The sequence below is a fragment of the Somniosus microcephalus genome, chromosome 31, assembly GCF_052327205.1.
Source record: "Somniosus microcephalus isolate GS21.2 chromosome 31, FLI_Smic_1.0, whole genome shotgun sequence".
Lineage (NCBI taxonomy): Eukaryota > Metazoa > Chordata > Chondrichthyes > Squaliformes > Somniosidae > Somniosus > Somniosus microcephalus.
In genome coordinates this window covers 12,829,388-12,842,364 of record NC_141017.1, presented here as the reverse complement: position 1 = coordinate 12,842,364, position 12,977 = coordinate 12,829,388, and the positions used below count along the sequence as shown (strand labels likewise).

The window sequence follows — 12,977 nt, the reverse complement described above, 5'->3', positions numbered from 1 at the left end:
ACTGGTGCCATTTTATTGTGATCTTTCCTTCACATTTTCTCCCCTGAAGGTGCTGGCTTCACGCCAATCTTCCAATACCTTACCTCCCACCCCACCCAATCACCTCACCCCCACCACCCTTTGGCGACCATTCCTCGTGCATGACCAGCGGGATATCCAACTGCAGGCAACCCCAAAGCTGTCTGGAATCCTCCAAGACACAGTCATATACTTTCTAGCAAGGATCACTGAACAGAGATCAAAAAAACAGGAATCCAGACAGATTTCCCCCTGCCAGAGCCTGGGAATAGAGGCCGATGTGGGACCGTCATCCTGACCCCAGCGGAGGTCGGTTAACTCAGCCAGTCATTGGTCGGTGTATCTCAGTCTTTATGATTCCCTGTTCTTTTAGTCACTGTTGCCGCAACAAAGAGTCTCAAGTTTTGTACTATGGGGGTGGGAAGAGCACAAGATAAATGAGACTGGAATGGGAAGATGCCCATCTATAAAGGTTCCTTGCATTTGAACTCAATTCAACTCTTGCAACATTGACGATCTTATGAAATGTAGCACCCCCTTGTTCTGTACCAGGGCCCGCTGACAGGCACCGAGCTGTGGGAGTGTTTATAAACCTACCTCTTGAATCAGCAAGGAGCTGACACACAGGTAACAGCCGGATTTCTGGCTAAAGCCCTTTGCAAAGTTTGCAGAGGACCCGTCGGCAGTTGCAGTGACCTAGAATTACAAAGAGTGCAGGCAGATAAACAGGAGAGGAAGTTCAATGTCTAACAGTTCGCATAATTTGGAGCAAGTGATACAAAAGGAAATCACAAGAAAGAATCCCGCTGGAAATGTTACCTTTCAGCTCCCACGATGGAATACAGAAATCAGCAACAGCGATTTCATGACCAAAATGTTTGAATTTAAAGAATGGTAAACAAACTAGTTTATGTGTATCTAAAGTTTTGTTGCCTTTTGTTCCTCCCCCTTGAATTTGCTCTGTTTACTCCTCCTCCCCTCCTTAAAGCAGTGATTCACACTGGGGTACGGTCTCACAGCTTGGCTCTCTTGTGGTGCACCACTCACCAGTTCCTTTGGCTCCTGGCCAATAATTATCCCTCAATCAACATAACAAAAAAAAAATTATCTGGTCATATTGGGCCAGAAATTCGGGTCGGAGGCTCCCCGCGGGTGCAAGCCCCCGACCTGCACTTACCTAGCGCGCCGGCCGTTGAGCTGTGGGCCCGCGTGGGATTCCGATCCTGGGCCTGCTCCAACTGTCGGCGCGCAGTGCTTGCGTATCCCAGGGGCGCAGTTAGTTCGAAGCGTCCCCTGGGATCACGTGGGCCATGGAGAGCCAATCGTAGCAGGGAATCTCTATTCATAGATTTGACAGGAAGACCTGAATCTATGGTCAAATCTATGAATAGAGTTCAGCCCCAAGTCATAACTAAACTTCAAATAATATTTTTTTTTTTTTTAAATCACATTTTTAAAATAAATATAAATTACATAAAATAACTTTTAAAGAATATTTAAAATTTTGGAAAAAATTTATTACAGTTTTTAACGGGGCTAAAAATAAACTTGTATTTCTTTAAAGTATTTAAAAATAATAAACCTGTGGAAAAAATGTTTTAATTTTACTTAATTCACCACTTACCTCGTTAAAAGCAGGCCTTGCGACTGCTTTTTAGAAGCGTAGCTCCTGGAGACTTACCCTCCCGCGGAAACCTGTAAAAAAAACGGAAGTTCCAGGCGTGCGCGCTGCCTCTCCTTTAAGGGAACGGAAGTTCCGGTTTCCCGTGCATGCACGAAACCGGCACTTTCGTTGGGCCTACGCGCGAGTACCCAGCGCGTACTCGCCCGTGGGGACCCGAATTTCTGGCCCAATCACATTGCTGTTTGTGGGAGCTTGCTGTGCGCAAATTGGCTGCCACATTTCCTAAATTACAACAGTGAACACTTCAAAAGTACTTCATTGGCTGTAAAGCGCTTTGGGATGTCTGGTGGTCATCAAAGCCTTTCCGCCAGCTACAAGGCACAAATCAGGAGTGTGATGGAATACTCTCCACTTTCCTGGAAAGCTGTAGTTACAACGTTCAAGAAGCTCGACGCCATCCAGGACAAAGCAGTCCACTTGATCGGCACCCCATCCACCAGCTGAAACAACCATTCCCTCCATCAGAGCCGCACCGTGGCTGCAGTGCGCGCTATCTACAGGATCTGCAGCAAGTCATCAAGGCTTCTTCAGCAGCAGCTCCCAAACTCTCGACCTCCACCACCTAGAAGACAAGGGCATCAGGTGCATGGGAACACCATCACCTTCAAGTCAAACACCATCCCAACTTGGACATACAGCGCTGGATCAAAAATGCTGAAATTCCCTCCCTAACAGCACCGTGGGAGTGCCTTCACCACACGGACTGCAGCGGTTCAAGGTGGCGGTCTACCGCTATTTCTCAAGGACAATTAGGGATGGGCAATAAATGCTGGTCTCTTCAGTGATTATCACAGTATGAGAATGGGGAAAAAACTTAAAGCTAACTAATCTATATTTCCTGACTTATTCTGGTTTTTTTTTTTTTTTTTTAATAGGGAGTCACATTTGACACCCTCTAGGCACAATTTTCCTTTCCACTGAATTTTGGGAGAATGTTGGACCAGACTCTGGGAGAACTCCCTCAATCTTCTTCGGAACACAGGAGTTATAACACGGAAATATGTTGCTGTTTATCCTCCACGTGAGCAAATAGTTCTAATCATATTTATCCACACTTTTTAACACCCAATAAAATTAGAATCCACAGACGGAGTCTCGCGTTAACGTCGCATCCCAAAGGATGGCACCTCTGACAATGCAGCACTCCCTCAGTATAGCAATCAGTACAGATTATATGCTCAAGTCCCACAACGTTCTGACTCAGAGCCGAGAGCGACGATAAGCGGGTATTTCTGCACAGTTCAAGTGGACACATTATGAAAATCCCACACATTCATTATTACACTTCATTGAAATCCCAGTGATGATTCCAAATTTGAATTCCAGTCCCAGATTAGCACTTAATTTACAAGGGTTCAGATAACTTTTCCTATCCACTCCTTCCAAAAAGTGCCTGGGGAAATGAGAACTCCGAGGATTTCTGTAATATAGCCAAACAAGCAGACGTACCAGTTGATATTCCTTCGGACATGTGCTCTGGTTCGAGGTCCATCCTACCCCAGTAAGAGGGTAGCAGTTTGAATCATTGGTCTCGGGCGCAGCCATCAGGAACAGGGCACAAGATAAATCCTATTCGCCAATCACCGCTTCATCAACTCCGTCCTTGAGCTACGATCAAATGAAAACAAAAGAATTAAAGGGGAGGTTGGGGGAAATCTTCCTGGAATTCCCGGTCACCAACTGTTGTAGAAGCAGAGTCCAAAAGATCTTTTAAAAAGGGAATTAGATAGCTGGTTTGAAGGAAAAAGCAAGCCTACATTCATATAGCAACTTATCACATTATTAGGACATCCCAAAACTCTTTACAATGTCACTCTCGTTATGTAGGCAATTTGCACAGAGAAAGGTCCCTCCATCAAAATAATGACGTCAATGACCAGATAATTGTTTTTTTTGATGGTACAGGAAACTCTCTTTTATCTGGCACGGACTGGACCGACGTGGTGCCGGTTCATCAAAAATTCCGGATAACCGAACGCTATAGTGAAAGATACGGAGCTGAGAGCTCCGTATAAAGCAACAAACACTGTTGCTTAGCAACAGCTTCAGAACAATGGGCACAAGTTGCAAGCGTCTCTGTAGCTTAGCAACAGCTGCAGCCACACCCTTGCACAGCAACAAATGGGAGTAAAAAAAGTAATAAAAGTTACCTGAACCTACTCCTGAATTTTGCCGGTTAACCAACATTTCCGGTTATTTAGGTGCCAGTTAATCGAAAGTTTCCTGTACTGGTGAGAGGGTACGGGGAGCGAGCAAGAGAGTGGATTGAGACTAGGTGCAGTAAAATGGGGTCCAATGACCTATGGTACGGCTCATCAATTCTAGCCAGCGTAATACTTGGGGAAAGGGGCAAAGAAATTAAAAGTTGTGAATTCAGGGGTAACAAGACGGCACAATGGATTCATACTTCAACACGTTACACAACAGTGAAAGAGCATTGAGAATGTCTCCATTCATAAGAGGACATGTCACCCTGGGCAGTTCTCAGCACTGGAAGAGGATGGGAGGGTGGGCTTGGGATGGGGAAAGGGAAAGCCAGCACCCTAATGGCCCCCTTGTCTGGGGAGTTATTTGTGGCACGGAAAGGTACAGGCAGTTCACGGTTGCAAACGGAATCCAGGCATCGGAAAGACAACCGCCATCTTAGGAATTTGAGATGTCTTTTACAAGGGTACGATTCCATCACCTTTTATTTTGCCCCCTCGCCCCCATTCTCTCGTGAAAGTGGTCGCTCCAGAGCTTTGGCTCCAAAGCCCTCTGGCCAAATGGTCATCTTCCATGTGTAAACCCAGACAAGGTATTTGACTATTGGAGGCATCACAGTTGAACCCAATCCTAATCCTCAGCTAGTATCCACACACATGCACTTTCCAGTAGGGGATCACTAGCCAGCAATCAGGAGCAGTGATTATAGAAACATAGAAGATAGGAGCAGGAGTAGGCCGTTTGGTCCCTCGAGCCTGCTCCGCCATTCAATGCGATCATGGCTGATCATCCAAATTCAGTACCATGTCCCTGCTTTCTCCCCATATCCCTTAATCCCCTTAGCCTTAAGAAATATATCTAACTCCTTCTTGAATATATTTAATGAATTGGCCTCAACTGTCTTCTTTGGTAGAGAATTCCACAGGTTCACCACTCTCTGGGTGAAGAAATTCCGCCTCATCTCTGTCCTAAATGGCTTACCTCTTATCCTTAGACTGTGACCCCTGGTTCTGGACTTCCCCGCCATCAGGAACAGTCTTCCTGCATCAGTCTGTCTAGTCCTGTTAGAATTTTATGTTTCAATGAGATCCCCTCTCATTCTTCTAAGCTCTAGCGAATATAAGCCTAATCGACCCAATCTCTCCTTATACGTCATTCCTGCCATCCCAGGTATCAGTCTGGTGAATCTTCACTGCACTCCCTCCGTGACAAGAACATCCTTCCTCAGATAAGGTGACCAAAACTGCACACAATACTCAAGGTGTGGTCTCACCAAGTCCCTGTACAACTGCAGCAAGACATCCTTGCTCCTGTACTCGAATCCTCTCGTGTCCGGAGCCTGTTGGGTGCTGAGGTAAACTGCAGCAGCCCTACTGCTGCATCTGCTGAATCAGCCCTGCATAAAGTACTGACTGAACCAGGAGCCCTCATGGTCTGTATCACACAGAATGAACAGAATCAGGCCATTCAGCCCAACGGCTCAATGCCGGTGTTTATGCTCCACACAAGCCTCCTCCCACCCTTCCAGCATAACCTTCTCTTCCCTTCTCCCTCATGTACTCATCTAGCTTCCCCTTAAATGCATCTGCGCTGTTTGCTTCAACCACTCCCTGTGGTAACCAGTTCCACATTCTCACCACTCTCTGGGTAAAGAAGTTTCTCCTGAATTCCCCATTAGATTTTATATTTATGGGCCCTAGTTTTGGCTCAATGTCTCATCCATCAACGCTCACATTAAAAACAGACATCAAGAGTATATTCACAGCAACAAACTTTCCTTTAATATGGGTCATCTGGAAAAAAAGGGTAAGACTTTTTTTTTTAAGTTCCAATTTAAAAAAAAGAAAAACTTCAAGTCGATAGCAAACAAAATATTTCAATCAAAATGCATCATTTATGGCTGTTGTACACTCTGGGGATAAGGGGAAAACGTACAGCCCAATACTCTTTAACCTGTCAATGTGCTGTTTGGGCGATCCTCTTCAATTTGTCACCTCAGATCACTTCTCCCACCACTGACAAATCAGCAAGTTGCAGTACTTCACCCCAACGCTGGAACGGCGCAGACACGATCAGAGTTTGGAAGGGACGAATCTACGATCGCGGCGTTTGCTGTTTTTCCATGGTTTAAATGGACACAGTATTAAAATATCACCGTCACGCCTGGTGAATATTCCAGCACACTCCCGAAAACCTCAAGTCAAGAGCGCAATGAAACACTCGCCACTAGCCTGGAGCGACAACACTCAAGAAACTCGACACCATCCAGGACTGAGCAGTTTGCTTGACTGGTGTCCATGCCCTTGAATTCAATACCTGCCCCCTTCCAGCACTGTGGCTGTACGGTCTACAGGATACATTGCAGCAACTCACCAAGGTAACTCTGATACCACATCCCTCTCCACGACCTCAAACACCAAGGACAAGAGCAGCAATGTCATGGGAACACCAACTCCCAAGTTCCGCCGCAAAGTCACATCATCCTGCCTTAGGCATGTAATCGCTTTTCCTTTGCTGCCCAACAGCATCACAAGGACTGCAGTGGATCATGGTGGTAACCCACCACCATCTTCTCAGGGCAACAAAAACAGGCTTGCCAGCATCGCCCACATCCAGAGAACAAATTTGAAAAATAAACTTTCTACTGCAATCCCAGAGGGAACATTAACAGCTCTAACATTTTGTGAAAGGCCTGTGCTGATGTCAGCAGCCCCCAAGACCCAGGCCCCATTCAGCTGCAGCAACCTCAAGTAAATGTGTAGGAGTCGATAAGGCCGGTGGTGACTGTATAGATTTTTTTTTAATGTAAATCTGTCAACTACACTTGGAATAGCCAGCAGGCATTCGAGACCAATGCTTTGGGATACGTCTTTATTAGCACAGGTGTCATGCAATCATCTTCTTAGGCAGTCCCTCGGAACCGAGGATGGCTTGCTTCCACATTAAAAATGAGTTCTCAGGTGACTGATGAGTCCAATGCGGGACCGACAGTCTCTGTCACAGGTGGGGCAGACGGTGGTTGAAGGGGCGGGTGGGTGGGGTGCTTGGGTTGACGTGCGCTCCTTGTGCTTGGCTTCCGCTTGCTCCCGGCGAAGAGACTCGAGGTGTTCGGCGCCTTCCCGGATGCTTCTCCTCCACTTTGTGCGGCCTGGGGCCAGGGGATGTTGCACTTTTTCCAAGGAGGCTTTGAGGGTGTCCTTGAAGCGTTTCCTCTGCCCACCTGGGGCTCTCTTGCCATGTCGGCGCTCCGAGTCGAGTGCTTGTTTTGGGAGTCTCGTAATGCAATATACAAGTGTCTTCAACAGTCAACACCCCTCCCTCCCACACCCGAACCTCCTGGCCAACGCCTCACACATCAGTGACAACTGATCACTCCTTACCTAGACAAATATCGGAGTGCTTTACAGGAGGAGAGAGAGATGGACACTGAATAGGAAGTGAAGGGCTTTTGGAAGGAGGGGCGGGGTAGGGGGCAGGTATAGGAAGAATGAAATCCCAAAAGACAGTTTTAGGCGGCGTTCCAGAGGTAGGAGCAGGGTTCCAGAGGTAGGAGTGGAATGGCTGAAAGATTACAGCTGCACTGCGGAGAAATCCCGCTCACAACCCTACACTCTTTTCACCAACAAGACGACACCATCTCAATGTCTTCAGGGGAGTGCATTTCCAGAAACGCTGACTTCAGTGTGGCTGGGCCCCTACATCACCATCTTGTAACAGCAGGAAGCCTTCTGGCGAATGCTGGACCATCAAGAAAGGAAGATCTTTCTTCAAGGGGTCGAGATTCTTTGGAAAGTGTTAAACCACGAGCCGACAGTGAAGTCATTCCTCCCAGAACACACTGTAACCACAAATTGACAGCAGGCGTAGCAGTGATCAGAGCAGCTCCAATCCACCCCGCAAACCGGGTTAGTGCTAAGATAGAAGCGAAAGTACTTGCAGTATCAACTGGTGGAATAAGGACAAGTGTCACTGCTCATCTAATCGTATATTACACAAGCACGACCTGACTGACTGCCCATCACTTGGGTCACAGTCTCAGAATAAGGGTGCCTGCTGTGACACTCCTGCCAACAAACCTCTACCAAACACCATGGAAAACCAATCATTTCAATGTATATGAAATAATAAAATGGCGGTTCCATCTTGGGATAACACTACCCGACCCTCCCACTCCTGAAAGCAGTGATAGATGCTGGAGTACAGTGCCAGGCAATGGATACCTTCCCAAATGATCTTTCTTCGTATCATTTGTGAATGGATTAAGAAACTAAAACACAGAGTAACTAGAAAAAAATCAGGAAATGACCTTCGATTAAGGAGGAACTTGCCTTTCACATCCTCAGAACATCCCAAGGTACTTTATAGCCAATGAATTACTTTGGAATTGTTGTTATGTGGACAAGCACATAGCCAGTCTTGCACAGCAAGGTCCCTCAGACAGCAAGGACCAGTTAGTCTGTTTCTGGTGGTATTGGTAGAGGGATGACTGTTACCCAGGTAACAGAAATTCCCTGCTCTTCTTCAAATACCGTCGTGGGATGCTTCATGTCCACCTGAAGAGTAATCGGGGCTTCAATTTAACATCTCACCCAAGCGAGGACACCTCTGACAATAAAGTGCTCCTGTGGCAAAGCCACTAAGAGACTCTCAGTGACTTGTACAATTGCCTTTAATCATGTTTATTACCTTTTAATGTTGGCTCTGGTTAAACAGAGCTAGATCGACAAAAATCGCAATCTGACGCGATGACGTCATCACGTGGGTCATGCGACGTCCCAACAGCGAGAAACGTCATGACGTCATAGGTCGAGGCCGTTTTCCAGCCGGTCCTCGTGTGGAGTGATAGTGAATAGACCTGTTTAGAGCTTCTCCTGCATTTTCTTGTTTTGTAAAGTTTTAATACATTAAACTCAGTTTGTTAACTACTAGTGAGTTTATAGATTCTTTGCTAGGAGTGCAGGTGCTCCTACACTCCCTCAGTACTGCACTGAAGTGTCAGACTAGATTATATGCTCCCAAGTCTTGGCATGGGGCTTGAACCCACGACCTTCTGACCTAGAGGCAAGGCTTCTGCCAACTGAGCCAAGCTGATACACAGAAAACCAGTACATGGGACCAATGATTTTGAAGTCCGGGTCTGTAGTTTTCAAGAAAGAACTTACTTTACATGACCTCAGCATGTTCTGAAGTGCAGCACAGCCAACAAAATACTTTTGAAAGTAGCCACTGTTGTATCATACGGAGACACAGCACCAATGACCAGATAATCTGTTTTTTCTAAGCGATGTTGGTGGAGCGACAAATGTCGGCCAGGACACTGGGAGAACGCCTCAGCTCATTTAACGCTTCACATGGTGCTGGGAGCCTTTTTTGATTGTAAAAGCATTTGCACCGAGACACCCTCAACTAGTCCACAAGACAAGACTGGCTGCTTTGACGATGGGGACCTCAGGAGGAAGCCGAGATGGATCATCCACTCGGCACTTCTGGCTGAAGATGGTTGCACACACTTCAGCCTTGTCTTTTGCACTCACGTGCTGGGCTCCGCCACCACTGAGGATGGGGATACTCGTGGAGCCTCCTCCTCCCATTAGTTGTTTAATTGTCCACCACCATTCACGACTGGATGTGACAGGACTGAAGAGCTTTGATCTGATCCGTTGGTTGTGAGATCGCTTAGCTGTCTATAGCATGCTGCTTCCGCTGTTCAGCATGCATGTACTCCGGTGTTGTAGTTTCACCAGGTTGGTAACTCATTTTTAGGTATGCCTGGTGCTGCTCCTGGCATGCTCTTCTGCACTCCTCATTGAACCAGGGTCGGTACCCTGGCTTGATGGAAATGGTAGAGTGAGGAATATGAGAATAGATCTGTTCTGAATCTATCCCATTTAGCACAGTGGTAGTGCCACACAACACGATGGAGGGTGTCCTCAGTGTGAAGACGGGACTTCGTTTCCACAACAACCGTGCAGTGGTCATTCCTACCAATACTGCAGGAGTGACCACCGCACAGATGCATCTGCGACAGGTAGGTTGGTGAGGACGAGGTCAAGTAGGTTTTTCCCTCACTCTCTTATCACCTGCCGCAACCCCAGTCTGGCAGCTAAGTCCTTCAGGATTCAGCCAGCTCGGTGAGTAGTGATGATACCAAGCCACTCTTGTGATGGACATTGAAGTCCCCCCACTCAAGAGTACATTCTGTGCCCTTGCTACCTTGATGCCACACTTGGTCAAAGGCTGATTTGATGTCAAGGCTTCTTCCAAACGGCATTCAACATGGAGGAGTACTGATTCATCAGCTGCGGGAGGGCGGTAGGTGGCAATCAGCAGCAGGTTTCCTTGCCTACGAGACTTGGGGCCCGGAGTCATTGAGAACTCCCAGAGCCGCTCCCTCCTGACTGTATACCACTTACCGTCACCTCTGGTGGGTCTGTCCTGCCGCTGGGGCAGGACATACCCAGGGATGGTGATGGAGGAGCCTGGGACATTGGCTGAAAGATTCTGCGAGCATGACGGTTGCTTGACTAGTCTGTGGAACTGCTCTCCCAATTTTGGCACAAGTCCCCAGCTGTCAGTGAGGAAGACTTTGCAGGGTTGACTGGGCTGGGTGTGCTTTTGTCGTATCTGAATCGGGTGCCTAGGTCGATGCTGGGTGGTCTGTCCGCTTTGATTCTCCTTACAGTTTTTCGTAGCGGTTTGTTACAACTGAGTATCCAGGCACACAAATCACTAAACTCTAGCTCACAGGTACAAAAAATAATCAAAAAGGCGAATGGAATGTTGGCCTTTATCTTAAGGGGGCTGGAATACAGAAGTGAGGAAGTGCCGCTTCAGTTGTACAGATCCTTGATCAGGCCCCACCCGGAGTACTGCAGAGAGTTTTGGGCCCCAAACCTCACGATGGATGTGATAGCAAAATACTGCAGATGCTGGAAATCCGAAAAAACAGAAAATGCTGGAAAATCTCAGCAGGTCAGGCAACATCCGTGGAGAGAAATTTGAGTTGACGTTTCGGGTCGAAACCCTTCTTCAAAACTGGCAAGAAAATAGATCGAAGGCAGGGCTGCGATCGGACAAAAGAGACAATAAAAGGTATTAGAAACCAGACGAGATGGTAATAGGCTGAGATTAGGTGTGAAGTGTACTGGCAGGATAAGAGATAGCTGCCAAGTGGTTGAGAGAAACAAAAGGGGGGGGGGGGGGGGCGGGGGAGAGGAAAGGAAGACCCAAAACAAAGGGGTGGAAAAAACTATAAGTAAAAAAGTAATAGGGGCCGAGGTTATGATCTGAAATTGTTGAACTCCTCTATCACCCCAAACAGCCCTTCCCCTTCGCCTGGCACCTTCCCGTGCAAGCGCAGGAGATGTAACACCTGCCCCTATACCTCCCCCCTTCCCACTGTCCAGGGCCCCAAACACCCCTTCCAGGTGAAACAGCGATTTACTTGTACTTCTTGCAATCTAGTATACTGTATTCGCTGCTCACGATGCGGTCTCCTCTACATTGGGGAGACCAAACGCAGATTGGGTGACCGCTTTGCGGAACACCTCCGTTCAGTCCGTAAGGGGGACCCCGAGCTTCCGGTCACCTGTCATTTTAATTCACAGCTCCATTCCCACTCGGACCTCACCGTCCTTGGCCTCTTGTATTGTTCCATGGAAGTTCAACGTAAACTCGAGGAACAGCACCTCATCTTCCGATTAGGCACTTTGCAGCCTTCCGGACTCAATATCGAGTTCAACAATTTCAGATCATAACCTCGGCCCCTATTACTTTTTTACTTATAATTTTTTCCACCCCTTTGTTTTGGGTCTTCCTTTCTCCCCCCCCCTTTCCTTTTGTTTCTCTCAACCACCTGGCAGCTATCTCTTATCCTGCCAGTACACTTCACACCTAATCTCAGCCTATTACCATCTCGTCTGGTTTCTAATGCCTTTTATTGTCTCTTACTTCTTTTGTCCGATCGCAGCCCTGCCTTCGATCTATTTTCTTTTCTTTCCAGTTTTGAAGAAGGGTTTCGACCCGAAACGTCAACTCAAATTTCTCTCCACGGATGTTGCCTGACCTGCTGAGTTTTTCCAGCATTTTCTGTTGTTTTCTCAAGATGGATATGTTGGCCTTGGAGGAGGTACATCGCAGAATCACCAGAATGAGATCAGGACTTAAAAGGTTCGCTGGAGATCAAGCTTAAGAGTTGGTAAAGGCATCCATCTTGTACGAAAATAATTCATTTATATCAAGTTCCATTTTTATATTAACCTCTATGGGTTGAAAAGCCAAGCCTGGGATTCTGCAAATGGTTAACTGTACAATTATCATAAGAGGTCGTGAGCAGCCTGCTTCTGGACTAAGGTGACACATCGTTTACAATTCTTCTTGGGCAGTCCCTCGGAACCGAGGATGACTTGTTTCCACATTAAAAATGAGTTCTCAGGTGACTGATGAGTCCAATGCGGGACCTACAGTCTCTGTCACAGGTGGGGCAGATGGTGGGTGGGGTGCTTGGGTTGACGTGCGCTCCTTCCGCTGCCTGCGCTTGGCTTCCGCTCGCTCCCAGCGAAGACACTTGAGGTGTTGGTGCATTCCCGGATGCTTCTCCTCCACTTTGTGCGGTCTTGGGCCATCGATTCCCAGGTGTCGGTGGGGATTTTGCACTTTTTCCAAGGCGGCTTTGAAGGTGTCCTTGAAGCGTTTCCTCTGCCCACCTCGGGCTCTCTTGCCATGTCGGAGCTCCGAGTAGAGCGCTTGTTTTGGGAGTCTTGTATCAGGCATGCGGACAATGTGACCCATCCATCGGAGCTGATCAAGCGTGATCAAAGCTTCGATGCTGGGGATGTTGGCCTGAACAAGAACACTGATGTTAGTGCGCCTATCCTGCCAATGGATTTGCAGGATCTTGCGGAGGCTGCGTTGGTGGTACCTCTCCAGTGCTTTGAGGTGCCTGCTGTACATGGTCCATGTCTCTGACTTGAATTATAGATCAAGCTAACTGTAACTAACAATAATACATTCTATGCCTGGCTAACATAAGCACTAGTGTTAAACTTGGGACTATGAAATAGAGAAATAA

At 47.3% G+C, this 12,977-nt stretch overlaps 1 protein-coding gene across 6 annotated transcripts in view; it reads right to left on the bottom strand.

Annotated features, from left to right (window-relative positions):
* mvb12a (multivesicular body subunit 12A) overlaps window positions 1-12,977 on the bottom strand; it is a 38,182-nt gene that overhangs the window by 13,454 nt on the left and 11,751 nt on the right. For all 6 annotated transcript variants that reach the window (XM_085971534.1, XM_085971530.1, XM_085971529.1 and 3 more), the window contains exons 2-3: window positions 3,152-3,310; window positions 616-714 (exon numbers count right to left, since the gene is read on the bottom strand). In XM_085971534.1, coding sequence (XP_085827660.1) covers window positions 616-714; window positions 3,152-3,247 — 195 coding nt within the window. In that variant the 5' untranslated portion in view covers window positions 3,248-3,310. The remainder of the gene's footprint in view (window positions 1-615; window positions 715-3,151; window positions 3,311-12,977) is intronic.